This window comes from Sceloporus undulatus, chromosome 7 (assembly GCF_019175285.1).
Source record: "Sceloporus undulatus isolate JIND9_A2432 ecotype Alabama chromosome 7, SceUnd_v1.1, whole genome shotgun sequence".
NCBI classification, from domain to species: Eukaryota; Metazoa; Chordata; class Lepidosauria; order Squamata; family Phrynosomatidae; genus Sceloporus; species Sceloporus undulatus.
In genome coordinates, this window is record NC_056528.1 from 25,283,290 (window position 1) to 25,311,158 (window position 27,869).

At 44.6% G+C, this 27,869-nt stretch overlaps 1 protein-coding gene across 2 annotated transcripts; it reads left to right on the forward strand.

The window, feature by feature from the left end:
- The first annotated feature begins 1,065 nt into the window (after positions 1-1,065).
- On the forward strand, positions 1,066-27,869 carry WDR18 (WD repeat domain 18). 2 transcript variants are annotated; one of them, XM_042479737.1, is made up of 10 exons: positions 1,066-1,336; positions 4,839-4,949; positions 8,446-8,579; positions 10,954-11,095; positions 12,003-12,146; positions 12,596-12,660; positions 13,482-13,606; positions 19,992-20,158; positions 25,937-26,005; positions 26,684-27,869. In XM_042479737.1, the coding sequence occupies exons 1-10, from the start codon at positions 1,103-1,105 to the stop codon at positions 26,813-26,815; spliced, it is 1,323 nt and encodes a 440-aa protein (XP_042335671.1). In that variant the 5' UTR covers positions 1,066-1,102; the 3' UTR covers positions 26,816-27,869. The 2 variants fall into 2 exon arrangements, with proteins under 2 accessions (XP_042335671.1, XP_042335672.1); XM_042479738.1 differs by lacking the exons at positions 25,937-26,005; positions 26,684-27,869 and adding an exon at positions 20,703-22,569.

The window sequence follows — 27,869 nt, forward strand, 5'->3', positions numbered from 1 at the left end:
AGTGTCCTAGTCCTAGTCCAATGCGTAAACCGCTACACCATGCTGGCTCTTATACTAATTATTAATTTTTCAACACCGATTATTATTTTTGAAGTAGCACCTGAGTGTAAGCAGGCATACAATCCAAAATTTATCTGTATGTGCAAACAGAGGGAAGGTCTTGTAGCACTTTTTGATATTTAATATCTCATTTTTCCTTCCCTCTGTATGCATATACATATATACTTTAGATGCTTATTTGTAGGTGCTGCTTCAAAAATAATAATTGGTACACTTGTCCCTCCACATTTGCTAGAGTTAGGGGCACACAACCCCTGTGAATGTGGAAAAACTGTAACAAAACACGTTTTTACTTGACGCCTCTCTAGGAATCTCTAGGGGTCCTTCAGCGCAACTCTGTGGTCAACATACGACAGACACAGACCATAGAACGGCGCTGGAGGAGCTACAAAAGCCTAGGCTTTCGGTGAAACTTTTAAAGTTGACCATAGAGTTGCACTGGAGGACCTAGATATTCCTAGAGAGGACATATTAATGAAATCCATGAATAATCAAATCCGCAGATATCAAAGACGCAAATATGGAGGGATGAGTGTATTAAATAATTAATAACTGTAATAAAAGCCAGCATGGCATACTGGTTTTGAGCGTTGGAGTGGGTCACTGGGAGACCTGGGTTCGAATCCCTGCTTGGCCCTGGAAACCTACTGAGTGACTGTGGGCAAGTCACACTCTCTCAGCCTCATAGGATGGCAAAGGCAGACCTCCCTGAAGGGGGAAAACATATTAAATATAAAACTATGCAATACAGTTACCAAAAAGCTGCTACAAGAGCCCTTGGCATAATTATAAAACAAGTTATCCCCATTAAAAAAAGCCCAGTGCAAAATGAAGGCAACTATCCAATAAAAACACAGCACTACAGAGGCCCAAAACACGTGGCAAGGAAACCTCCATCACTTTGGTTCCCTTATCATAAAGGAAAGCGAAACCGGAAGTGCCTTCTAGGAGTTTTTCACTCTATGGTCTCCCCTGACGCGGCTCTTTCTGTGGAAGAAAATTGAAGTCCGCGCATGCGCATTTCGGCGCGAGACGGGACAAAATGGCGGCGGCCAGCGGCCCTGTGGAAGTGGCGGTTGTCTCGGCGGCCGAGGTTTCGCCGGGAGCCGGAGGCGGCGGGTGCTGCTCGGTGTGGGAAGTCGGCTCCGGGGCGTCGGTGGCCGGCTACCGCGGGGGCTGCTGTGCCGCTCGGGGCCTGGCTCTTCTCGGCGGAGAGCATCTCCTCGGGGCCCAGCTCGGGAAGGCTTTTGTGGGAGCCTGGGAGCTCCAGAGGAAGGTATGGGGAAACGCGCATGCGCGGACTCAGAGCTGAGCGGAATGCGCATGCGCGCGCTCAGGAATGGTAGAGTTGTGCGCATGCGCGGCCTCAGCTGCTCTAAAGCTGCTATAAACCTATAAACCTAATGCAGAAATGATCCTGCAATAGAATCAACTTCTGCAATAGGGATCCAGAGTAAGATTCCCCAAACTTTGGCCCTCCAGATGTTTTGGACTCCAGCTCCCAGAAATCCTGACTTTTAACCAAGCTGGCTGGGGGCTTCTGGGAGTTGTAGTCCAATACACCTGGAAGACTAAAGTTTGGGGAAATCCCGATCTGCATTGTAGAAATAATTGATCTAAATTATATTTTATTAGTGTTATGTTGGATTTTTTAAATGTTTTTGTGTAAGGAAGGAGGAAATGAATTTTTTTTATGTTGTATGAATTTTATTATCCCTGTGATATAAAATAAAATAATCCCCTATGGAAAGGTGGGTAGAAATAAAAATTATTATTATTATTATTATTATTGTCAGACTACAACTCCCAGGATTCCTAGAGGAGCTGCCGCATTAAAAGTGGGTGTTAAAAAAAAACCCTGTTATTTTACAGCTCAAAAGCACCCTTAAGTCTCTTGGTCCTTAAGTCTGCTTTGGGTCCTAGACTTGGGAGAAAAGTGGGATAGAAATAATACACAACAACACAACAACAATACTAAGTCATGGAGAGGAATAAACTAGGTCTAAACACACTGCAAAATAATCTAATTGAGACCGCTTTGACTGCCCTGGATCAGTGCAGGGAATCTGGGAATTGTTTTATTGTGGACCAGAGCTCTGGCAGAGGAGGCTGAATGTCTCACAAAACTAGTTCCCAGGATTCCCTAGCACTGAGCCAGGGCAATTAAAATGGATTCTTCTGCAGGTGTTTTGGACCCGAAGGTGCATCTATTGTAGAATAATGCAGTTGTTGACACCACTTTTAAGGTTTTTAAGTTTGAAAATAATGCCGTTTTGGGCACCACTCCATGTAACACACTGCAGAATAATCCATTTTGAGACTGCTTTGACTGCCCCGGATCAGTGCTAGGGAATCTTGGGAATTGTAGTTATTGTGGGACCAGAGCTCTCTGGCAGAGGAGGCTGAGTCTCACAAAACTACAGTTCCCAAGGGCAATTAAAGCCTCAAACTGGGTTATTTCTGCAGGGTGTTTTCGATCTTAGTGTATTCCTCTCCATGAGACTTTCCCTTAATATTATTGTTGTTGCTGTTGTATTTATTTCTATCTTTGCTTTGCTCCCAAAGCAGCTTACAGTCTAAAATATATACAATTAAAAGCCTTTAATGACAATAAAAATGGCATTAAACTGTTACAATATTTTTAAAAAACCATTCGTTTAAATTCCACACTAGGAACACATTCTCTTTTCTGGGAACATCGCCACAGAAGAAGACTTCCATAGATCACCTTCTTTATTTTGAACCATATTATTGGGCCCATACAGACAGGCCAAAATAAAGCTGCTTTGGGTCACTTTAGAGGTATGCTGTTTAAATGACACACACATCTTAAGAGGCCAGAAGCTGCGCCAAAGCTGCGCTCTAGTCCTTAGGACTGGAGCATGGCTTTGGTGTGGCTTCCGGCCTCTTCGGAGGCATGCATCATTTAAACAGCATACCTCCAAAGTGACCCAAAAGCAGTTTTATTTTGCCCTGTCTGCATGGGATCATTATATCCCCATAATATTACAGATGGAAAAGCAAAGGACAGAAGTGTAGCTTGGACGAAGCTTCTTTGGAAAAGGACTTTAGTACAGCAGAGCCTTATGGATTTTAAAGAAGGAGCCCTATATAAAGATAGGATAATTTTTCCACCCATGGTTTGGGTTTGGAGTTTGCAGCTGACTTATTTGCTTCTATTTTCTTCCACTGAAAGAGATTTTTAAAACATCAAGCCTTTGAAGCAGCCAGGCAGCCTGTGTGTTGTTCATCTTCCCCAGGGGGCTCTAGATCCTCTTTTGGCTTTTCCCCCTGGAATATAGTTCACTACTTTAAAGTGCGCCTTTCTCTCCCTTTCTCCTGTTATAATCTCCTTAAACTCCTACTTTCTCTCCCTCGGATGTACTTTGAATACATTTCTAAGGATTTCCCCAGTATGGAAAATCCTTATTTTTTTATTCTTATTAAAATTTGTGGGATGGGGGCACAGCAAAAGCAGCCTCCTTTCTGAGATGAAATGCTAATAGCTAAAGGCTTGGCCTATTTAAGAAAAGTTCCTCTCCTATTATAGTGTGGGTATAAGCTGTGAAGTTTCTGATGCTTCAAGTGGAAGGGGCAATGAGTCGAAAAACACACACTGATCCCAATGGCCTTTTATTTTAAACAGGTAGGTAGAAAATATGCTTTTTATTTTAAACAGGTAGGTAGATCCTGTTGTGGTTGTGTGTCTTGAAGTCCTTTGCCAACTTATAGAGACCCCTATGGCGTATCATGTGGTTTACAACCATGACTTTCACCGCAACAAGAAATGGCAGCTGTGAGTTTTTTGTTCTTTTCCCCTATTGATCTGAAAAGCCAGCTTGTGAGGACAGCCCCTGCTGACAAGTTACATGTGGTATCATGTGCAGGATTATTTATTTAGAGGAGGTTTGCCATTGCCTTCCTCTGTGGCTTAGAGGCTGTGACTTGACCAAGATCACCCAGTGGGTTTCCATGGCCAAGTGGGGATTCGAACCCTGATCTCCTAGAGTCCTAGTTCAACATAAATGTCAACACCATGCACTGCACACAGCCTTGCAAACCACTGGGCGATGTTGCGTAAGTCACACTATCTCACCTACAAAGGAAGGCCAAGGTAAATCGGCTCTGAACAAATCTTTGCAAGAAAACTCCATAGGTTCACCTTAGGGTCTCCATAAATGAGAAATGACTTGATAGCATACAACAACAACAATTCTGTGTTTATTCAAAGATTTAGCTGTGTTAGTCTGTAGAATCAGAGATGTAGAGAAATCTTGTAGCACCTTTAAGACTAACTGAAAGAAAGAAGTTGGCAGCATGAGCTTTCAGCTTTCAGTCTGCTTCCTCAGATGCATCGTAGACTTCAGTCTACAAATGATCATGCTGCCAACTTCTTTCTTTCAGTTAGTCTCAAAAGTGCTACAAGATCTCTTTACATCTCTAATTCTGTGTTTAGTCAATTTAACATGATTGATTATAGTACAACGGTCCAGATAGCTACAGGGAAGAAGAAATTGATGGATACATAGATAGGGTTTGTAAGATTTTCCTTGGAAAACAGCATCACACCACCCCACATTTCTGATTGGAAGTGTCAGAGATTGAGCATGGCATCTTTTGCCTGCAGGAGCATGTGTTCTACCTGCTGTTCCCAATCCCCAGGGAAGCTCATCACCCTAAGTTTCAAATATCTACCAGGTGCGTTTCTGTGATCTTGAAACACTTAGGAGGTTGAGTGCATCCTAATACATCTACTTGTTTTTCTCCTGCCTCCCTAGGACCAGCTCCAACAGAAGATCATATGCCCTGGCCTGGTGTCCTGCCTGACAGCGGCTCCCAATGGTCTTTACATCTTGGCGGGGATTGCCGATAGCATCTACCTCTGGGAGGTAAGACAACAGAAAACAGGGCAGCGAGGTTTGCCTTTTCTCTCTCTCAATTTGGCTGGTATGAGGTGATATCCGAAACATTTGGAGACCTCACCACAAGAGGGCAGGCTCTTCCTTCATCTCAATTCACAGAAACTAATTTCATTTTGTTAGTGAGGGAGGTACGGGGGGGGGCTTGGATTCTCAGAGCTGTGTGTGTCTTTCCTAAATTGGATATCTTTATCCTAATTCCTGTGTACCTGGCATTTGAAGGGCTTTTTTTGTTAGGTGTCTTGCAGAAGGACAAGGAGGAGGTGGAGGCTTATATCTCCTACACACTAGCTGTTCCCCCTTTGCCTTCCAAATTCCCCTTTGAAAACTCTCATGATCCTATTGGAGAGGTGCAAAACTGGAGAGAGCAGCAGAAAGGGGCGGACAGGAAAGAAGATTAAAAAACAAGGCATCCAGCTCAGACAACTAAGCTGTAACTTGTCAGCAGGGGCTGTCCTCATAAGCTGGCTTTTCAAATCGATAGGCGAAAAGAACAAAATATTCACAGCATCTTCTTGCTGCGGTGAAATTCAAGGTTGTAATTGTCCTTGTTCAAGACAAAAGAAAAGGGCTCTTTGCCCATGTTCAGACTACAGTGGACTTTAGCATTAGCTCCCAAGTTCACTTGCAATCTGTTCACCCCTAAGCCTAGTAAATCTTGCATTTAGGAGGTCCTGCATGCAGGGTCTGCTGTCTCCAATTTAGAAGGATCAGAGGGAAAGAGACATGAGATATTTCTTTACAACTATTGGTCTTGGGGGATAGATCATCTGTCCAGCTGTAAGGCATCGTCCTTCCCTTCCCACTCACCTCCAACTGTGTCTTCGTCCGAAATTATATTCTTCAGAGTCATGCTCCACTTAGCTATGAGTTCTTTTTCTATCAGCTTCACAGCCTGCTCTCCAAGGGTTCTTTTCTGCCTCCTTTTTTTTCCTGCACAGAGAAGCAGAGGAGGGGAGCAGGGTCAGGGAGAAGGATGAATAATCCAGAAGCAGAGCCTCCCAGAACTGCTGATGCCTTCTCTTTTATTTTGAAGTTGTACATGCCAGCCTGGTCTGTACTTTCGGCAACCTTTCACCCAGGGTTAAGGAGTACCGCATGCATTTAATTCCAAACGCTGGCACGTTTATTTCCTTGGAGAACTGATAAAGCACGCATGAGGGAAGGAGAGATTGTAACTCCTTTTGATTTCAAATACAGGCAAATCTCAATTAACAAAGCCTCTGACAAAGAAGCGTTAGTGTCATAAGCTTGACTCAGAATATGTCAGTTCTTTTGCCATCCTCAGAAGTGCCGGCATCAGCAGCCATGAGACAGCCGGGCCTTGGTCTTTTGTCCAGGTTGGGTCCAGACTCCATGTGGCTCTTCTACCAAACCAATCTCCTTCAACTTCTTCCTGTATCAGCAGCCTTTCCACTTGGCTGCACTGGGAGAAGATACCTCCTTCCCATACCAGCCTCTGCCAGCAGCTATTCCACCTAGCTACCTTTGAAGGAAAGCTGAAGTGTACATCTGCCTGGAGAGACCCAACTGCTGTTGGGGTACCTGTCCTCCCAAAGCTTCTTCCATCAACAGACTTTCCACCTGGCTGCACTTGGGGAGAGACAGTAGGCCCACATCTGGGGTTATGCTGACTTGAGCCATCTGTTCTTTGGATGCACAGACATTTAGAATTGGAAAGACCCCTCAGTGTGGGAATATGCAATATCCACAATCATAACCATGGACTCCATCCTCTGTCCAGTCTCAGAAATGTCTTCTGCTCTGGCTATGATCATCCTGGATTTACTTACTCCACTTTCCCTTCTGCGTTCCCCCCTCCCCCTTTGTGCCTTGTCTGTGAAGTTGTGAGCCATTGTTTTAAATCAGCAATGGGAGGCTGTGGAACCTGGGCCATAGGCACCCCGGGACGCAGTCCCTGGATGTCCTTGTGGATAGGTCCTGAACCAATGGATACAAATGACAAGAAAGAAGATTCTGTCACAACATTAGGAAGAACTGCAAGAGGGTAAAAGCTGTTCAACAATGGAACAGACGACTTTGGATACCAAGGATTCTTTGCCTAAGACAGCACTCTGACTTGCATGGGGACGCCATAAATCAACAGGCGGCTTGAAGGCTATATATACACACACACATAGCAGGTGTCCTTGTAGTAGAGTGAATAGAGTAGTACATGTTTAATTCTTTCACCCATGCCTGACTGAGAAGGGCAGAGGTCTTGGCATGAGCATTTCCCCTCCAAGAAGCCTGATGGGTAGAACATTAAAACCAGTAAAACTGAAGACTCTGCAGTATTTAGGGCTTAAAGGTAATTGGCACAGACAAATTTTTACTCTTAATTTCCAGCTGCTGAGTAGCTCAAGATCCATGCCGCATCATTCTGAAGGGATACCTCCCAAATCCTTTGTTTAACTTTGATTTTGGAGACTTTTAGTTACACTAGAGCTATCCATTGGCTTGTGAAAGCAACCAGGACATGTCAGACCTTCAACTCTTCTATTTTTCTGTTCTCCGACACCTTCATAAATGGCAGAGGTACATTAATTGGCAATAACAAATGTACTGTTGTAAAATGGTAGCACGAGGCATTTCATCACCACCATGTGAATCATCATATCCTTGAGAACATAAAATACATTTATTTGATTAAAATTTCTGAACGAGGACACTTTCCTCAATTCACCTGAAAGTAAATGTGCAGCGAGCTGGTGTCAGTACTGTACGTTTCTATAAAATCCAGCTTAACTCAAAATTGCTACAGTCCTTGAAGTAACAGTAACTCCCAAGTAACTATTTTAGTTACTTTTGAAAAAAGCTGAATTTTTAAAAGGAAACGATAATGGCCAACTGCTCCTTTGAGGAGAGGGCATCCTGTATTTCAGCCATTGCAATAAAAGTAATTTCCCAAGCTCTGGTTCCTAGACAAACAAGTCGCCTGACCTTGGGCAAGTCGCACTCTCTCAGCCTCAAGACAAAGGCAAAGTCAAGTTCAATCTGAACAAATATTGTCAAGAAAACTTCATGATAAGCCTTAGGATCTCCATAAGTTGGAAGCGACTTGAAGGCACACAACAGCAGCAGCCGTTCACACTACAGAATTATCGCACTGTGATTCAACTGTAACAGCCATGGTTCCATGCTATAGATTTCTGAGACTGGACGTTTAAGGGGTGGGATTTGGACTTCTCAGCCAGGTTGCTCTAGGGCCTCCTCAACCCAATGGAACCTGAGTTAGTTTAGATTCAACTCCATGTCTTCGACATTTTAGTTGTTTCCATTTGAGGGTTTTTATTACACTTGGCCGGCGGAATTTGTCTTTGCATGAATCCTTTGGAATATTTTTATTCATTTTGATTCTAATGGCAAGGAAAGTTCCTGGGCCTCTGGAGTGCCTGATCTCTTCTCTTTATTTCTCTCATTCATCCCCCCACCACCACCACCAAAAACTCTTCCCTATCTACAGGTATCTAATGGAAACCTGCTTGCAATTCTGAACCGACACTATCAAGACCTCTCTTGCTTGGCCTTCACAGACGACAGCAGCCATTTTCTCTCGGGGGCTAAGGACAGTCTTGTGATAGTCTGGAACCTTTACAGGTACAAGTTGGGTCCACTTCTATACATCTCCTCTCCCTCTGTTGATACATCTGTGCTTCAGGAATACACTGGACCCTTGTTATACACTGGGGTTTAGTTCCAAGATCCCCCATGGATAACAAAATGCTCAAATCCCATTAAATATAATGGCATAGCAAAATGGTGTCCCTTATAAAAAAAAAAGGGAAATCAAGGTTTGATATTTGAAATTTATACTTGAACATTTTCAAACTGTGGATATTTGAATCCATGTATAAAAAATCCATGTATAAGAAGAGCTGATTGTAATATGGTTTGACACCACTTTAACCCCCATGACTCAGTGCTGTGGATTCTTGGGATTTGTAGTGGCACTAGAGTGCTCTGACAGAGAAAGCTGAATATCTCCCAAAACACTCATGACTTCCTTGGCTGCTCTCTTTTCCCACTACACCAGGAGAAGCGGCAGTGGTGATAGGGCTGAAGAGACAAGCTTCCTTCTCCAGGAACAAGAGGCTCCTCTGTTCCAGAAGTTTCCGCCAGGGATGTTCTGTTCTCTAGAGCAGCATTTTGATAGATGCTCGAGGGAACACAGTGCTGGAAAGCCATCCCCTTGGAGCATGCTGGACGCCAGCACTTTCCTGGCAGCTTGTGTTTTTAATAAGCCAGAATGTAGGATGACAGGCACTCACTCTCGGCTCCTTTGCTCTTTTTGCAAAGGCGACTTCAAAAATCAGAATTTGGGGGTATTACATTTTTGGACTAGAAGTCCCATTGTCTTCTAGCCAGAATAATCATACTAGCTAGGGAGGAGAGTGGAAATCCTGCAAACTGCGTTCTTGAAAAGTAACTTCTGAAGGCTCCTCCTGACTGCAATAAGCAACCAAATGGTGGCCATATTGACCGCTCATTTTGATGGTAGCATGCAATCTCCAGGTTTAGAAGTAGCATGCCCCTGAGTTGTGCTGAAGAGCAACGATAGGAAAATACTGTTTGTTCCCTGACTGTGGGCTTCTTGATTTATTTATCATTTTAAACTTTTGTATTTCTTTTAAACACATAGCTAATACCACCAAGCCCTAGGAGGAGCAGCTTAGGGAGCTAGGTATGTTTAACCTCCAATAGAGAAGGTAAAGGGGTGACAGGATAACCATTGTTAAATATTTCAAGGCATGCCATAATGAGGACGGAGCAAGTTTGTTTTCTGCTGATTCAGAGACTAGGGCACAGAGCAGCGAATTCAAGCTGCAGGAAAAAAGACCCTACCTAAACATTAGAAAGACCTTCCCGACAGTAAGAGTTGTTTGGAGTGGATTATGCTTGCAGTATGGTGTAGTGTCCTTCTTTGGTTTTCCAACAAAGGCTTGAATAGGGCTTTGGTTTTCCAACAAAGGCTTGAAGTTGGATTGGATGGCCCTCGGTTTCTTTTCCAGCTCTATGATTTTATAAATTAGGAGAACCATGGCCTGGTCCCCACTGAGCCATGAAACTAGGTGACCTTGGGCCAGTTTCTCTCTTCCATCTTCCTCACTGGATTGTTGTGAAGACAAAGCTAGACACAGGGAAAGCCACGTGGAGTCTCAATGGAGTAGAAGCGGAGTGTAAATGTAACCAGTAAATGCCATTAGAAATAAGTTGGTGATAGTCATTAGAAACAGGGTGGTGAAAGCTCTGTTTGGAGAGAAACATCCCTGCCTGCTTGCTTAGAGGCAATTCTAAAGCAGTCGCAGTGAGCCATTTCTTCTGTGCACCAGAAGGTAATGGCATCAATCACAAAGACACTAAGTAAAAAATTACCTGCCCTTCCAATGGGTTCTGATTGGAAGGAGACAAGACGAGAGCAGCGACTTGTGCAGAAACACACAGCAGCCTCCTCTCCCTACCTCAAAAGCCCTTAATTTAAATAAATTATATTGATGACATGCAGGAGGAAGAATTATGGCTCCCCGCATCTTCCCTTGCCAGCAAACAGCCCCCTCCTATTCAATCTGCCTGAGCAGCTCTGAACCTCTTGTTGGACAGATATAGTTGTGTGGCACAAGCATCCACTATACTCTCCAAGATGTGCCTGGGCCTTTTCTCCCTCCGTGGATCAAAGATGTCTCAGAATTTTCCCTTTCTATCTGTAAAGGGGGGGGGGGGGGGAGCCCCGCCCGAAAAAACAACAACGAAGTTCCTCAAATATAATATGCAGAGATTAATAAAAGCTATGTATCATTTGTTGCTGTTGTGTCAGTTCTGTTGTATGACAACCCTCTCCTAGGGTTTTCTTGCCAAAATATCTTCAGAGGAGATATGCTTTTGTTTTCCTGAGAGACTGAGAGTGCAGGACTTTTCCAGTGACACCCGGGCATTTTTGTGACTAAGCAAAGATTCGAACCTGTTTCTTTCTCAGCGTGCTCCAGACTGACCATGTCCAAAACCCAGACCCTCGCCACGTGTGGTCGCAACACAGCCTTCCCATTACGGACCTCTACTGTGGCATTGGCGGACCCATGGCACGAGTCGCCACAGCCTCACTAGACCAAACTGCGAAGGTAACAGTGAGCCCAGGTAACATTCAAAAGAAGTCTGTGAACTGGCCTTGTTTAAGTTGACACTGATCCAGTGGTTATAGCTTGTCCCAGGAGTAATAGGGCTTCATATGAAGAGTGCCAGATGTTCCAGTGAGGATGAAGGACTAAAGAGAAAGGTCTCCCCAGAAGATATCAAAACATGGGCAGGCTCATACAGGAGAATGCACTGCTTTAGATGAAGTGTACCTGAACCTAAAAGGCTTTATAGGTCATAACCTACCCTTTGAACTGTGTCCAGAAGCAGACCAACACCATTAAAGCTGTTTCAGCAAGATTATTGTGTATTCTCTGTAGACCACAACTCTCAGAATCCCTGCCATATGTTTGAGAAAGGAAGTATGGTCCATAAAGTTCATTTTCCAGACTTCTGACCAAGGTTAATGAGAGTTGTGTTATTTATTTGCTTACTTAACATATCTGCCTCACCTTTTCCCAACTCTGGGAATCAAGGTGGCTTACAAAAATGAGATACAAATAAAGTCTCAGGTCCCTAAAAACATAAAAAAGTTAAAATATGATTAAACTCTCCATAGAACGAAAACCAATTTAAAAGCTATTAAATTGTTTTTCTAGGCCATCGCATATGGGGGGAAGGGGAAGGCAGCTTTCTAGTTACTCATCTCCTTCTGTCCATCCAGCCTTACTCCTTTTTATAGCATCCAAGGGATCTTCAAATGATGCTATTTTAAAAAGAGAGTGTTAATTATTCGTATAAAAGCCAACCTTCTGCCACATTGCGTTTCTGTCTGTCTGTGCCATGTATCGAGGGATGTTCCAAAGTGGTCATACCTGGTAGCTAATTTTGTCTTTTGCTTTGTGGGGCTTGTCTATAAAGTCTTGGCTAATCCTTGCTCTCCTCTTTCCTTAGCTGTGGGAGATCTCTTCTGGCGATCTCCTCCTTTCTGTCGTCTTTGATGTGAGCATCATGTCAGTGACCCTTGATTTGGCTGAGTATCATATGTTCTGTGGGGGAATGGACGGCTCCATCTTCCAGGTCGACCTTTGTTCTTGGGTAGGTCCAAGCCTCGGCAGCATTTAGCCAATATATCAAGCTGGTGGTGAGGACAGAGATTATCAGAGAGAAATCTTGGTGCCCTGTTTACTTCTGGTCTGATTTCAAGGTGCTGGTATTGATGTTTGAAGCCCTTAATAGCTTGGGACCTCCATACTTGAAGGAGTGCTTCTCTGTCTATATGACTGCTTGAAAACAGATCTCAGGTCTCAAGTTATTTCTGATTTATGGCAACTATAACGCAAACATGAAGTTTTCTGTGTAAGAGTGCTTCAGAATAGCTTTAATTTGGGGCTGAGAGAGTGTGAGTTGCCCATGGTCACCCAGTAGGTCTCCATGGCTGAATGGGGATTTGCACCCTAGTCTCCCAGAATCCTAATCCAACACTCCAACCCAAGTATGGTGCCTTCAAACATGGCTTGTAACCTGTTTCCTGTGCCTCCTTGCAGCCTGTTCAAAGGGAGAGAGGCTTCCAGTCAGACCAAGAGAATGGGAAGATCTTCAAAGGGCATAGGTGAGTGCCATCTAGGGTTGCCAGGTGCCCCCTTTTATAAAGGATGTCCTCCTATCTGAGGGACAGAAACCTATCCTTTTTTTGGACTGGCAGGCATGGATTCGTATAAGTAGAAGGGGATAGTGGGAAAAGACACACACAGTTGAAGAACTTCCAGATGTTTTGGCTGTGAGGGCTACAGTTCAGATCTCATGTGAAAATGGGTAGTGAATGAATCAACACAGGGCTACTAAAATTTGGCTCTGTGGACTGGTGCCAGTCTGTGAGGTATTGAGTGATAACCTGTGCCAAGTCTCCAGGAAAGAAAGAAACAGATGTAGTCAGTGGGCACAAACACAGTGTCAATCCCTGTCTCGGTTGTGGGGTAGGGTGAACCTTGCTAGTCTCCTCCATTAGATACCTAAAGAAGCACTGAATTAGTAGATGCTCTGAATTCTGGCACAAAGAAGCAACAGATGATCCTCACTCCTGAAGACATAAATGCTGACGTAACTAAAATTACTCCCTAGCCTTGGGCAACATGCACAGGTCCCTGGCTCAACAAAATAACCAAGCAGATGTAGTAAAACCAGCAGCAGTGTTATAATTAGACCTCCCTCCACTCATTCAGATGGCGTTGGAATCCCGCTGTGAGGAAATTATGCTGCTTTCTGAATGCTGTCAGACTGCAGCTCCCAGCATCCCTATCCAATGTAGCCAGTGTTGAGGGCTGGTGGGAGTTGGAATCCAGCCACATCCAGAGGGCCGGAGGATTCCCACCTCTGCTTTGCACCCTCTAATGAAGGCCTTTTCCTCTATCCCCCAACTGCCGTCCCAAACAGGAACCAGGTGACGTGCCTCTCCATCTCCACCGACGGAAGCCTTTTACTTTCCGGCTCTCACGACGAAACCGTTCGGCTGTGGGATATCCAAAGCAAACAGTGCCTGCGCACGGTCAATTACAAAGGTGAGTGTGCAGGTGGATTGAAAGAAAGGCCTCCTGAGGATCTCTGGACCTCATCTGGGGAGAAATCTGTCTGGTAGCGCAAACCTAAGCTGTTATCAGGGCTTTATAGGTCAAAACCGATACTTTGGCATTGTGCCCGTTAGATCTTTGAGGATCCTAAGCAGAGTCTGATCATCTCTGAGTCAGACTAGATTAGAAGGCTTCTGTACTTGTCAGTCTGGAGGTAGTGCTGAATCATTTTAGTTCAAACAGGAAATTGCTGCCGAGGGAAAAAGGTAGACCTGATGTCTGGAGACTGAAGAGCCTCCCATCATGTGCATACAAATGGCTGCACTTGGTGCAGAAACACCTAACAGCGGGAAATCTTGAGCTTCTCTGCTTTTCCCAAGTCTAAACATGAAATTCATTTATGTTTCCTATACACCTGATACACATAGCCTGGAGGTAATTTTGTACACAATTTTTATCAATGATTTTGCCTGTGAAACAGAGTTTGTATACACTGAACCATCAGGAAGCAAAAGTGTCACTATTTCAGCCTACCATGTGAACAGTTTTCGAATTCCAGATAAGGGAGACTCAACCTGTATTGGAATTCTTTCAGTGTTCTTTCTGCCTCTGGTACTCAATTTTCTATTAAAGTAGTAATGCCCAGGCACACACTGACAGGTTTCCTTGTACAGCTCTGAGGAGTTGTTGGCAATTCATACGCAAATTTTCTGCATTTCAGCACTAAAGGAGACATTTCAGGGGTGGGAAGCAGCAAACAGTTATAATCAGAGACGCTGTTTCCTTGAGTCTCATAATCTTTCTGTACATCATCTTCACTTTAATGAGCTTCATGTCCAAGTGCAGTGTTGTTTCCGCTTCATTACCAACAGCAACATGATTTACAAATTCTCTTAGCTCTCGCTGTTTTTAAAAAGAGGCCCGAAAACGTTCCGTTAGCTAAGAGGGCATAAAACGTGCATGACTGGATCTTAAATGCCAGGACGTGAGTCGATACTATCAATTTTTCATTGTGCCCGATTTGCGCTTGGGGTGCTCTGCCCTACACATTTTGGCCCGTAAGGCATTGTAGGGAAAAGTTAAGTGCAAGAAGGGTTCTTTGGCTAGTTCAAAGTCAGCTGCCATCCCATCCTTCCTCTAAAAGAAGAAAACTCCATGCTTAGAGGCTATAAGGAAAAGTCAAGCTGAATGACTCATATATATTAAAAATATAGGCATCTATATAATTAGTAAGGAGCCAGGAGTAGTCTGAGGGCTCTGGGAGACCAGGGTTCAATTCCCTGCTTAGCTATAGAAACCCACTGGGTGACCTTGGGCAAGTCATACTCTCTCAGCCTCAGAGGAAGGCGAAGAGAGTATGACTTGGAGTATACTCCAGGTATTGCTGGATGGCATATCCCAGCAGCCCATAGCCAGCATACCAGTGTGCAGAGGGCTGGGAATGGCCACAACATCTGGAGGGCTGCAAGATCCCAAACTTTGTACTGCATGATTTTACTCCCTTTCCACCTTCCATGATTGACCTCTTTTAATTTTGTACCCATTATCCTTTCTTGCTCCCTTTCCCATTGGGAATGGATTGTGGGTTTTCTCCTTCCAGCCTTTCCAGAGCAGTTACAGTATAGATCACATTTTGAGGGGTGAGCCTTTAGCTTGGGCAGATCTCTTTGCTATATTCCCCTGCTCTTCCACCTCCTTGTTCCAGTTACAACAACCTGACTTGGCATACCTGACACCTCTCTGTATCCATGGTCCTTTTCACCCCAGTGGGAACCTCCATTTTAGCTCTAGAATTCCCTTTGGGCTGAAATTTGGCCCCTTCCTTCTCAGCCTATGAAACAGTTCCTTCCCTCTGGGGTTCATTTCTTGTTAACTGGGAGAAATATCCACTCTTTCTGAGTTTTATAACCATCTTCTCCTCACTCTCCAATTTTAACCCGCCTTCAGATATCTAATTACTTTCCACCCCCTCCGTCCTGTTCAAGAAAAATCCATCCATGCTTGTGAGCTCTGGCAACCAACCGCTATTGTCACTGTCCCCGGGGGAAGCATTAACATCCTTTATCTCAACAGAGCAGAACACCCGATAAGAAGCTGGCACTGGGCAGCCGATGTCTCTTTTTTCCTCCCGACATCCTTGTACATTTCCCCCCCCCCCTTTTTTTTTTTCAGTATTTCCCTATCCTTCCCCCTCCACTTGGCTTTAGAACAGCCACTCGGCTGCCTATCTTCCACGCTCCCTGGCACCGCTGGCCTTCCGTAGCCTCCGCTCTGACACCCGGTGGCTTGTTCTCTGCAGGGCAGAAGCCAGTAAATCCTATGCGTGTAGCGGCCGCTAGACAGCCCTAATAACGAGGTTCGAAGTCGTGTAATTTAATAAGGCGCCGGCGGCCGCTGCTCCTAAAACAACCTATCCTTCGTATTTTTAACAAGCAGTGGCCAGTTTTAAGCATTTGGTGGCTGCCAAGGTACTTCTCGGGCTCGTCATCCCCACACTGGAAGTGGTTGCTGCGGGAAGGGGACTAAATTCAACAGCTGAAGGCTCCCCTGTGGGACTGAGTCGCTCTGGTTGCCCTCTGATTGCACAGTCACACTCTCTCAGCCTCAGGGGAAAACAAAGGCGAGCCCCCTGGGAACAAATTCTGCATTCAGCCATGGGGTGCACCACAGAAATATAACACTGGGACTTGTGTCTGCTGCCCCTCTAGATGAGTTGCTGCTCTGCTTTCATCTCATCATGCCTGGTAAATACTAAAACAGAGGGAGGCAAAATAGTAGGCCTCATAGGATCATAGAGTTGGAAGATACCCCAAGGGTCACCCAGTCCAACCCCCTTCCATGCATGTGGTGTCCAGGGCCATATTTGGGCTCCCAAGGGTCCAAATGTCCTTGTGCCCTCTAAGGGGTGAAGAGACCATTCCCACCATGTTTGCAAATGTCTCCAGATGCCCTTTAAGGGGTGTGGGGTGTATTTCCATCACATTGTGGCCCAACTTTTAGGCCAAGGAGAGACTCCCCCCCCCCAAAAAAAAGGGAAGTGACCTGCTAAAAAATAAATAAATTTAGCCTCAAAAGTGATCACCTAAGGATGCATTTCTCCATTTAAATATTCCCCTCCTTACATACACACTCATACACAAACAGAGGGACACATGGTCTTTAGGCCCCAAATTGCATTTTTACAAAAGCCAGGGTCGTTTGTGGGAGGAAAATGGGGTGACACCCCATCTTGAAAAGCTTGACTTCCAGTGTGGACAAGATTTGAGCAAGTCAGGCCATTGGTCTGACAGTGTCCTTAAAACCTGGTTGTGGGAGGTCCATTCCCATCTGTTCTCCAATGTTGTTTCCAAAGTATTCTTTTGGGTTTTGCTCCTGGGAGCAGGGATAGCTGTGGCTTCATACTTACAGAGAAGGTGGAGCATCGTTTTCAAAGAGCACCAAGCTTAGCCAGAGATCTCCCTTTTACTGGAGAGAGAGGTGTGCATTTCTGCATGCAGAGGCCAAGGACAATTAGATTGGAACTCGAACTACAGACAGCTGCAAGCAAGCAATGACCAACGAATTTTGGAGTGGCATCCCTCATCATTTTGTTTGAACTGAAGGCAGGGAGGGGAGTTTGGGTCTGCCTGGCTCTCAGTCAGCCGGCAGGGAGGACGAATGCTGGAAAAAGCCAGATGCTGAGTAACACTCTGCTAGTTTGGCTGGCACAACAGCACAATGGCCCTAGTGAGGGCAGTGCCCCTGTGGTACAGACCAGGTTCGTGTTATAAATAATCCACCTTTTAACCCCAAACCATGGTTTAAGGCATCTTACAAATTAACCCAAATTTTTGTTTGTTATGTACCTTCAAGTTGTTTCCGACTTATGGCGACCCTAAGGCTAACCTATCCTGGGGTTTTCTTGGCAAGATTTGTTCAGAGGAGGTTTGCCATTGCCATACCATGAGGCTGAGAGCATGTGACCTACCCAAGGTTGCAGTACCTGACAGTTAAACCTGGGCAGCAGTTTACTCCATGCATTTGGGGAAGCGGGCCCAACTCTAGGAAAGCTTATACTATGTCTTTTGCTCATTTAGCCTCCAAGGTGCTCCAAGATCCCTTTGCATACAGATATTCTAAACCAGTGGTTCCCAAACCTTGGTCCTCCAGATGGTTTGGACCTCCCAGAATTCCTAACTATTGTCCATGCTGGCTGGGGTTTCTGGGAGCTGAAGTCCAAAATATCTGCAGAACCAAAGTTTGGGAACCACTGTTATAGACTAACATGGCTATGTCTCTGAATGCTATCTCTGACCGTTAAAAGATACAGAAAGGTAGCATTAAAATGACAATCAGTGGGTTGCACAGAGCAGTTTTTTGATGGAGATGGTAGTTTGCTGAACTTTCCCTGGTCCTGCAGCCGCAACATTGTGAGTTTGATACCAGGGACTCCAAGGTTGACTCAGCCTTCCATCCTTTCGTAGGTTGGTAAAGTGAGTACACTACCAAGCTTGTTGGTGGCAATTGGGTCACAGATTATAAACCTCTTAGAGAATGCTAAGTTCACTAGCAAGAAGTATAGAAATGTAAATGCTAAATGCTATTGTTCTGTTAGAGTTGTTCATACCTTCTCCAAATCTTGTTTGGTTGCCTGATGGATACAAGTGTGTGTGTATGTGTGTTTGAGAGAGAGAAAGTATGTATTCTGTGTATGTGCTGAGACCCTCAGAGGTGATTTAAGGTTGGATTTGCAACTGGCGGCAGCCAGCCGCCTGAGTGGTTAAATGCGGTAATTAAAGCGCTCATTAACTCTGTGGCGCGGGTGCATGTGATGGATTGTTAGTGGGAGACAGCTGCGAGAGCCATGGCCCGGTGATGGATAGCTGAGGCCAGAAAGCTGCGGCACCTCTGGGTGCCCAGGGGAGGTATAACACACAGCTCCTCCCAGGCTGGCTTGAGGTATGTTGCTTCAAGGCTGGGCGCCTCACCTTTCCGGCAAATTGAAGTTGCACAGGTGACTGCAGGGGAACCACACAGGTACCCCACGTTTTGAGTTCTGGCCAACTCAAGGGGAACATCTACTCAGGCAAAGCTGCAGCCTCATTAGTTGCTGGTGTTATTGGTTATGCTCTGTCTCCATGCAGGTCACAACCTCAAAACTCCATTGCAGAGCCGTAAAATCCTAAATTATCTGAGCAGTCATCATCCCCGCTTGCTTCGTTAGCAGACGCCTTAACATTTAATATCCCAATCTTCCACACTGGGAAGTTATAAAGTGCAATTAAGCAAAATTGCAATGATCACTAAAAAACAAAGAGACTGACGCATAAATTCTGAGACAGCGCAGTCTGAAGGCATCGACCGTTTTGAAAATCCATTAAAAATGCCAGAAGAGTGGTGTTGAAATTAAAAAAAAATGCTTGGCTTCGTTTGGAGATAATGAATGAAGATTGTGATGAATATCAACCTGAGGCAGGTTGGTGGTTGCGAGGTGCAGAGGTGCCACCAAGAAGCCACTGCTCAGAGCTTGGAAAAAGCAGCATATGGATGATGATGATGATGATTGTTAGTAGAAGTGTACTTGGAAGGACCATAAGCAGAAGTCGAGCCTCTGCTTTTCTCTGAGAGGTTCCCAGGTTCAGTTCCTGATTTCTCCACTTGGAAAGAAAGCCAGGGAAGGAACTGCTGCCCTTACCCTCTGGAGGAAGCGTCTCAGTTCCTAAGGCTATCAACTTTGTGGGACATCCATATTGGCTAATTAACCACTTACATTGGATGTGTCCACACAAATAGATGTAGATCTCTATGCAGTTATAACAGCTAACTTTTACCACTGAAGAAGATGCATGGTTTGGTTCTATTTTTATTTATATATGTGTGTGTGTGTGTGTGTGTGTGTGTGTGTGTGTGTGTATATATATATATATTTGTTGTTGGCTTCCATTGTTATCCCTTCCATATGTTCTTTTGGAAGAGCTTAAAGCCTTACTTACACTCTGATTGCCTGATATTTCTATATATATTGTTCATTGGTTGGGATGTATAGTTTTTAGCCTTGCATATATTGGAAATCCTTGTAATTTTTACAAGACATTTTGTATTCTTTATCGCTTTCACCTTCAGGCCTAGCATACAGCCTTTATATGATTTTTGCTTGCCTGAAAGTTGGATAATACTGTATTTCTGACGTATTATTCTTTGAATACTGCACTTAATAAAACTGAGCTATCTCTTTGAGTAATGCTATTTTCCCCCTAGACTTTTCTTGTTTTGCTACAATTCCTTGTGTAAGCAGAAGCCAGAGGAATTTGCCCATGTAGACAGTCACTCTGTATGTTCTCATTGACCATGGAAGTCTGTCCCCGATAACCCAAATCCTTTATTTTTGTCTCTTCAGGTCCGATCACTAATGCTTTCCTCACCCTGGCCCCCGCTAACATGCTCAACCCGGACAGCAAACCCAGCATCCCCCTGCCGAAGTTCAGCCGTCACCTCCATGGAATGGAGACCTCTGAAAACCCCACCAACGATGGGCTGACGCTGTGCTTGGGGTTGCATCAGAAGGTATGGAGGTGGTGCTCTGCTGGGAAAGAGATGCTCTGCTAGAATGGTGCACTGAGCCTCCGAAATATTTATCCTGCCTTACGAAGCAAGGAAGACACATCAGCAGATGGCTGGTCCCTGGTGGGGTGATGCAGATTTTCAAAATGGGCAGAGCTTGACCGTTCTGGTACAGTGGGCCCTCTGGGAAGGGGAAGGAAAAGATTGGCATGTGCAGGTTATATTTCTTTGCATACCTTCCAACATTTCACAGATGAAAACGGGGACAGGTGTAGGTAAGAGTTTGGCCAAGATGACAAAATGTACGCATTAGGAAGAACAGGGAGGATGCAGCAATTTGCTTTTGCCCAAGCCAACTGGGAAGGGCAAGCTTCTGTCTCCTTTTGTTTTCTTCCCTTGCTGAGTTAGTTAAGTTGGACTGAGTTGAATTAACTGGCTGCTTTTCCGTTTCCACCCTTCATGGCATGGCTCCTTTTCTTTTCTGGTTCTCTGCCCCCATGCAAACCTGCTGACTTCCCTCACCAGAAATGCATTTATTTCTCAGCAGCAGTTCAGTGGATGTCCTTCGTCCTTGGCTGGGAGGGAAAGCAGGGAAGGAAGAGGCACATGATGGAAAAAAGACAAAGGAAAAAGTTTTTTTCAGGCAAGTTCAATTCACAGACTGGTTGCCTGGGATTTCCACCATCTTCCCCCTCAAAGGGCGCTTCGATATGTTGTCTCTCCTACCTGTCATCCCCTTCCCCATGAGACTGATGGCTCTGCCAGTCTTTGATGGATTACTAAGGGAGGCTTTACATTCCCCAGCAACTGACATTTCTTCTATTTTGGGACAGACCAAGAAGCCCACCTAAGGAACATGTCAGGTATCACATCTGGAATTACAGAGATTGATTTTCCAAATGCCCCCAGCCCATTCACCTCCTCTTTTCTGACACTGAGCACAGTTCCTGCTGAAGCCTTGTTTCGTGAAAGGGCATTCCCAAAATTTGGAGACATGTGCCCTAGCTTCCAAAACCAGACAGGATCTGGTGCTTTCAGGGTATTTATGTTCGCCCTCTGTGCAGGGTATTGATACTAAATATTGGACAGCTGCTTCTAGCAAATGACAGGTTAACTTTTTAAAACCTACCCTTGCTGAACAGTCCAAAAAGGGTCCTGTTGTTTAATGTTCCTTGTATCCTAGGCCTGACACTGGCAATCTTGAGTTACAGTTGTTGTCGTTGCTTTGGTTTCAAAAAGGACAGTTTGGGGTTGGAATTGATGGAGGCTCATAAAACTGGCACATGTGCTTCAGGCTCAGTTGCAGTCATGGCTACAGTGTCAAGCAGCATTGCGGGATCTTTTTATCACAACTTGAGACTGATAACCTGGCAGATCTCTTCCAGGCAGTTGTCTGGCTTTGCCCCAAAACCCTTCTATGTAACTAAGTCCCAGGTGTGAGCAACTGAACAGATAATTATCTATTCTTTCTCCGTTTCTCCCTGCCTGCATTTCCCTTCCTTTCCTCTGTTCTCTTCCCTGCATCTGTTTTTGGACTCCAAGACCCTTGAGGCAGAGATCTGTGTCTCCTCCTTCTCTGTAAAGTGCACGGATCATGCTCTGTAAATATTTAAACAGGTTTTAGAGACTTATTTACTCTGCTTTTATATCTTTTAAATCCCTGCCATTTTAAAATTAAGGAATTGCGTGAGCTGGTTTAGTATTTTTGTTTTATGGCGTGTGCCGTTTTTAACCTGGTCTCTGGCATAACCATGACTTTTTTTGTGTCACTATCTACTTATGGTGTTTACTTAATGAAATTGTGTTTTATATCTGATACGCAACATGTGATGCGAGTCACCTTGTGGAGACAGTTTTCAAAAAGGCAATAGCTTGTCTGTTTCAGTATAATAAAGCGGGGGGACCACGGGAGGAGGAATCTAGTGGCATCTTTTACACTAATTGATTTATTTTAGCATGAGCTTTCATGCATTTGAAATCCGTTGGTGGAATGCAGTAAAGAGAAAAAGTATGATTGAATTCCATGAAAAAGTTAGGCTCAAAGGTTGCCAGTACTGTATAAAGCCTCTCTCTTTTCCTTACAATGGAGAAAGCTGACATGAAGAGAATCAATTTGTTTGAAATGTGGTGCTGGAGGAGAGGCTGACAGATACCAAGGACTGCTAAAAAAGACAAATGAATGGACCCAAGAGCAAATCACACCTGAACTCTCACTAGAAAATGACTAAACTGAGGCTGTTGTACAAAGTACAACATGAGATGGCAAGATTTATTGGAGAAGGAAGTAATACTTGATAAAGAGGAAGGCAGTAGGAGGACAGGTAGGGTGCATTGATATTGTAGAAATAATGCAGTTTGATATCAGTTTAACTGCCATGGCTCCATCCTGCAGAATCCTAGGGTTTGTAGTTTGGTGAAGCACTCTTTGGCAGAAAAGGCTAAAGTTCTTGTAAAACTCCAAGTCCTAGGATTCCATAGGATGGGGCTCCAGCAATTAAAGTCGAGTCAAACTGCATTATTTCTGCAATGCAGATGCTCCCTAAATTATCCATATTAACTTTTGGGTCTTCTGTTTTTCTTTCCTGCCTTTCTTGTGATTCCCCCCTCCCTTCACTTTAGTAGGAACTGTGTTTGCAATTGATTTACTTCAGCACGTATATCATATTCCTGTAGCGTTTCATAATGGATGTTGTACCGTAGACAAAACTAATCTGAATCTGGAGACTAGGTGGTCTATTACAAGGGAGAGCGAAGGCCACATGCATCCACCTGAATTGTGTCTGCGGCTCCGTGTGTGTGTGTGTGTGTGTGTGCGTGCGCGTTTGCACACACCTCCACAAAAAGCAAGACGATATCTAGGGGTCTTGGAAGGCATTTCCATTATTTCCCCTAGAGTACATTTAGGGATAAATCAATAATATTTTTGTGATTGTTTTGCTTTTGGTGGGAACCGTTGTGATGGAGGGGTGCCTCCAAAGTCTCCTGGAGGACTGATGGGACCTCCTATGCTTCAACAGTTGTGGTTGTGGTTGTAGCTGTTGTTGTTGTTTTTCCCAGGGAGGGTCTTTACTTTTCTTCTTAAGAGTTTCTGTGATCAGCCCCAGGCCATTTCCAAACCAAACCCAGGATGGAAACGAAGTTGAAGCTGATAAACAGTTGTCCGGGGGAAGCGGAGCCAAATTCATGCAACCTTCACAGAGAGCGCGGCACAGCCTACCCGCTGTGTAACGTTGGGATTGCAGTCCCGTTCTTTGCCTGTTTCTGCCTTTCCCTCGTGGGAGAGAAGCACAATGACACGATGTCTTCTGTGTTGGGGAAACACAGGAATAACAATCAATGGGGAAGAAAAGGGGGTGGGGTGGGGGGAACAAAAGGCGCTGCAGATTGCAAACATCCACCCCGATGGGGATAAAGATCTCTCCTATCTCCTGTTATCGGCGGCCTGTCTGCTCCGAAATTAGAACAGCATCTTGGGGCCGCCGTGACTGGAGTTCCTGATGAGCCTCTGCAGAAGATGGAGGTTCCTCACCCCATGCTGAGCAAAGAGGGGGCAGAGAGAAAGCCATATCGCGGCACGTTTTGGGGGAGCGTGAAGTATCTGGTCCAGATCTTTTGTGTTTGTCTCCAAAGGTGACCTTCCAGGCAATGGCCCCACTCTTTCTTCTCTCTCCAGCCAGCCTTCTGGACTTCTATCTCCTCATACCTGCTGCAGTCCCTCAGCAAACGGGGGGCTTATCTCCCCTCCCTTTCCCCCGCGTCAAAATGGCTAAAAGATTTTCTGTGCCTTTGCTCAATCGTCCATCAAAATGGGGACTGCAATCAAGAAATCAGAGAAGGATTAAGATTTGGAAGCGGCAGTTCTCTAAAGGAACTCGATGAGATCTCCAAGTGTAAAGATACATCACCGAATGCCAACGTCCAGGCCATGGCATGTTTGGTCTCTACAGACAGATGCGGAAGTTGGATAGAGAAGAAAGCTGACAATCGGCAGAAAAATGTAATTAATTTGAAATGTCATGCTGGAGGAGAGTTCTGTGGATTCCATGGACCGCCAGAAAGACAAATGTATGGGTCTGAGAGCAAATTGAGTCTGAAGGCAGAATGATTAAAGGGAGGTTATTGTACTTTGGACATACCACAACAACAACAACAACAACAACAACAATAATAATAATAGTTGATTCATTACAAGTCATAACCATGTTAATCTGGAATATCAGTATGCAAAGGGATCTTGTAGCACCTTTGAGACTAACTGACCAAAACAACTGATAGTATAAGTTTTCCTAGACATGGCCTACTCCTTCATTCATGGAATGAACACATGACAAAAGACAATAATGTTGGGGAAAATGGAAGGCAGTAGGAAAAGTGGAGGTGGATTGACTCAACGAAGGAAGCCATGGCTGAGCTTGCAAGACCTGAGCAGAGCTATTGATGATTTTGGAGGCGTCTTGTTAAGTTGAAGCGGACTCGGCAGCATCTAAACAGCATCACCAGGTGACCATACTCACTGCCCATGTCTGGAGAGGAAGAAATAAGTGCTTCCATGTCTGCAGCCTCGTCACACGGTGGTGAGAGGTACAGTCGAATTACTGGTTGAAAGAATAGCCTTGGGATGATGGTGGCTGAATTGAGTTTCCAGTCACCCTGGAAAGACAGTTGGGGAAAAGATGGACAAACTGCACCAAACTGTAGACTAAGGGAAGCTAGTCTCAAAGGTACTACAAGATCCTTTGCAGACTGATATTCTGCTTTTGACTGCCATGCAGCAGCTGATAACAGCCATATTGGCAGCTAATAACAAAATAATAATAATAATAATAATAATAATAATAATAATAATAATAATACAGTAGTACTTAGTGCAGTCCACCAAAGGCTTTGAAGTTCCAGAGTTTAGGGAAATTAATTTTGCAAACTATACCTCCAGCAATCTTGTTGGAGGATTATGAGAGTTGTAGTCCAAAAAAACAGGGGAAAAAATTAAAGTGGAGAAAGCCATTGATTTAGCCAGACTTTGGCCTGTAAAACTCTTATCCCATGATATGGAGTGTAAAATAACCATAATCATAATAAAAGTGACGCATTTCATCTGTGTTTCCATAAGAGGGTAGGTTGTGAGCCATTGGCGTCTTAACAGACCAGCGGGTTTGAGTGGCAAGGATCTGTTCAGTGCGTTGTCTGCCTTGTCCGGTCTTCCTGATCTTATCGTTCCTCTCCACAGATTGCCTTCTTGAAAAACCCATTTGTGCCTGTTATCTTCCCCGTTCGGTGCTTTCCTCTCCTGGATTCTGAAGCCAGCAGTCAGAGGCTGTCAAATTGGCTGGATTCCTCTAAGGAGATTATCAGTTAGCTTCTCCGTTGCACTTTTGTCAAGAAATACTCGGGGGCTCGTTTGTTCCCAATGCCGGAGAAGCACTTCGCTGCTGGGGAGACTGATTTAACTGTGCGTTTTCTTGAGCTGGGTCTTTCCATCTTTGCAATTTTGAAATGAAGGAGTTCCCCAAACTTGCTTAGGGATTGGTATTTATTACAGCTGCTGTTTCCTCTAGCAATTTTTTAAAACAAAAAGTGTCCTAAAACCATTTTTGTCTTTCCTACTTAGACTGTGTACTTTGCTTATAATTGCATTTTTATAAACAGCTTAGGAGACTAGGACTGGGACACCCAGAATCCTCTAGTCAACCTGGCCAGTGGCTGAGAGATTCTAGGAGCCGTACTTGGGAGTGTAACTTTCTCAAGCCCTGCTTTTGCATTCCTCTGTTTTGTCTTCCGCAGGGCTCTGGAGAGAATTACTTGGAGAAAGCCGAATGCTTGTATGCACAGATGTGTTCCACAAGAGAAAAGGTGAGTGTCACCCTTCATACACACACACTGTACATTTACATAATGGGGAAATGGTTGGGCAGGGGATATCAAAATCCTACAGGTCCCCATTAGTTCAGCCTACTGCGGTTGTAAGATAGTCACATCTTAAAGCATCTGGGGACCATCAAAACCTTTTGAAAACCAGCAAGAGGAGGAGCCCAAGGTAAATCTATTCAGCCACCATTTTGAGAAGAATTGCAGAAGAAACCAGATAGTTGAGGGTAGTGGCGTATTTATGGTGAAGTGTTTTCACACATTTGGAATTTTTGGGGTGCATTTTTCAGACAAAAAGAGCTTGAGCATCGTGTGTGTGCCTTCAAGTCACTTGTCAGCTTATGGAGAAGCCATGAATTTGATAGGGTTTTCTTAGAGAAGGAAGGCTCAGAGGTGGTTTTGCCACTTCCTTCGTCTGAAACAGAGCCTACAGTGCCTGGTATTCCTTGGCAGTCGCCCATCCAAGGACTAACCATTGCTGACCGTGTTTAGTTTCCAAGATCAGATGGGCTCTGGTGCCTTTATGGTAGATTTTTAAAAAACGATAGGGGTACTTCTGTGGGGGCAAGTCAGGGTCCATGAAAATATGGTCTGGGGATGAATGTGGCCCTCAGTCTGCCCACCCCTGCTGTATTATAATAAACCAGTCTCCATTCTTCACAGAACCTGATGGGCGACCAAGAACAGCTGAAGATCCAAGTGACGGAGCTCGAAGAGGAAGTCAGAACCCTCCGGAAGATCAACAAGAGTCTGTTCGACTTCTCCAGCCACATCATCACCAAGCCAAGCAAATAGGGCACCCTTCTGAAGCTTGGCTTGAGCTGGCAGGGATGCAAGGCCAAAAGTCAGACCAGGTAGCTGAGGTCAGGTAGTACCTATCTTACACCTGAACACATTAACTGCCCCAGACATGCAACACTGGCTCCTTGAACAAAGTTTCTGTGCATCCTTTCAGACTGTTACATGTACACACTCCCAAGGCTGGACTTGGGAGTGTCTCCTTTTCCCCCAGATGCTTTAAAAGACCTCTCACAAAGACCTTTCAGGTTCAGAAGCATATGGTGGAACGGAGAAAACTAGCCAGAGGTTTTCTTGTGTCTCTATCTCCCTCCTTTTTCCCTCCCAACAATCCAATACACTTCATTCTTGGTCGATCTTAGTTGCGGCAGAGGAGCGGTTTGTACAGATATTTGGTGGGAAATAAGAATTGCTGCTCAGATCTCCTTTTGTACGGAGGGCTGATACTTTGTGGATTGTGTTTGAGAATCCTCCTGTGCATCTTCTGCAGTGCTGAAGGTGGAGAGTAGTGTTTGGGTTAATGATACCTCAGATGCCTTGCAATCCTTTCAGAATTGCTAGCTAGGGAGAAACTACAGCTCCCCAATGTGTTTCTTTTGCAAAGAAAGGAAAGCATAACACAGCTCAGCCCACTAAAGTAAGCTAGCATGTCAGGGAGTGTGCTTCTTGCCCTGAAATGTTAGTCTTTTCCATATGGGGAAATCATGGTAGGTTTTCATGTTTAGCAGCCTGGAGGCAGGGAGGATTCTCAAAACACAATCCACAAAGTACTATAGTAAATACCATCTCATTGTACATAGTGTCCTGGACCAGATTTTTTGGTGTGTCCTTCAGATTGTCCTATATCAGCCATTTTGATTGTGATCCAATTAGATGTTCCAACACCCACAGCAGGCTGCTTCTGCGGCGTTGTTTCCATCCTTTCTTTATTTCCAGTCTTTCTTTGTTTTCTTTGAAATAAGAGGAATGTCTCTGATTCTGTCTTGGAATATATGTTGTTGTTTTTTTGTATTGTGTATTTTTTGTAAAACTAATAACAAAGAGACTGTTT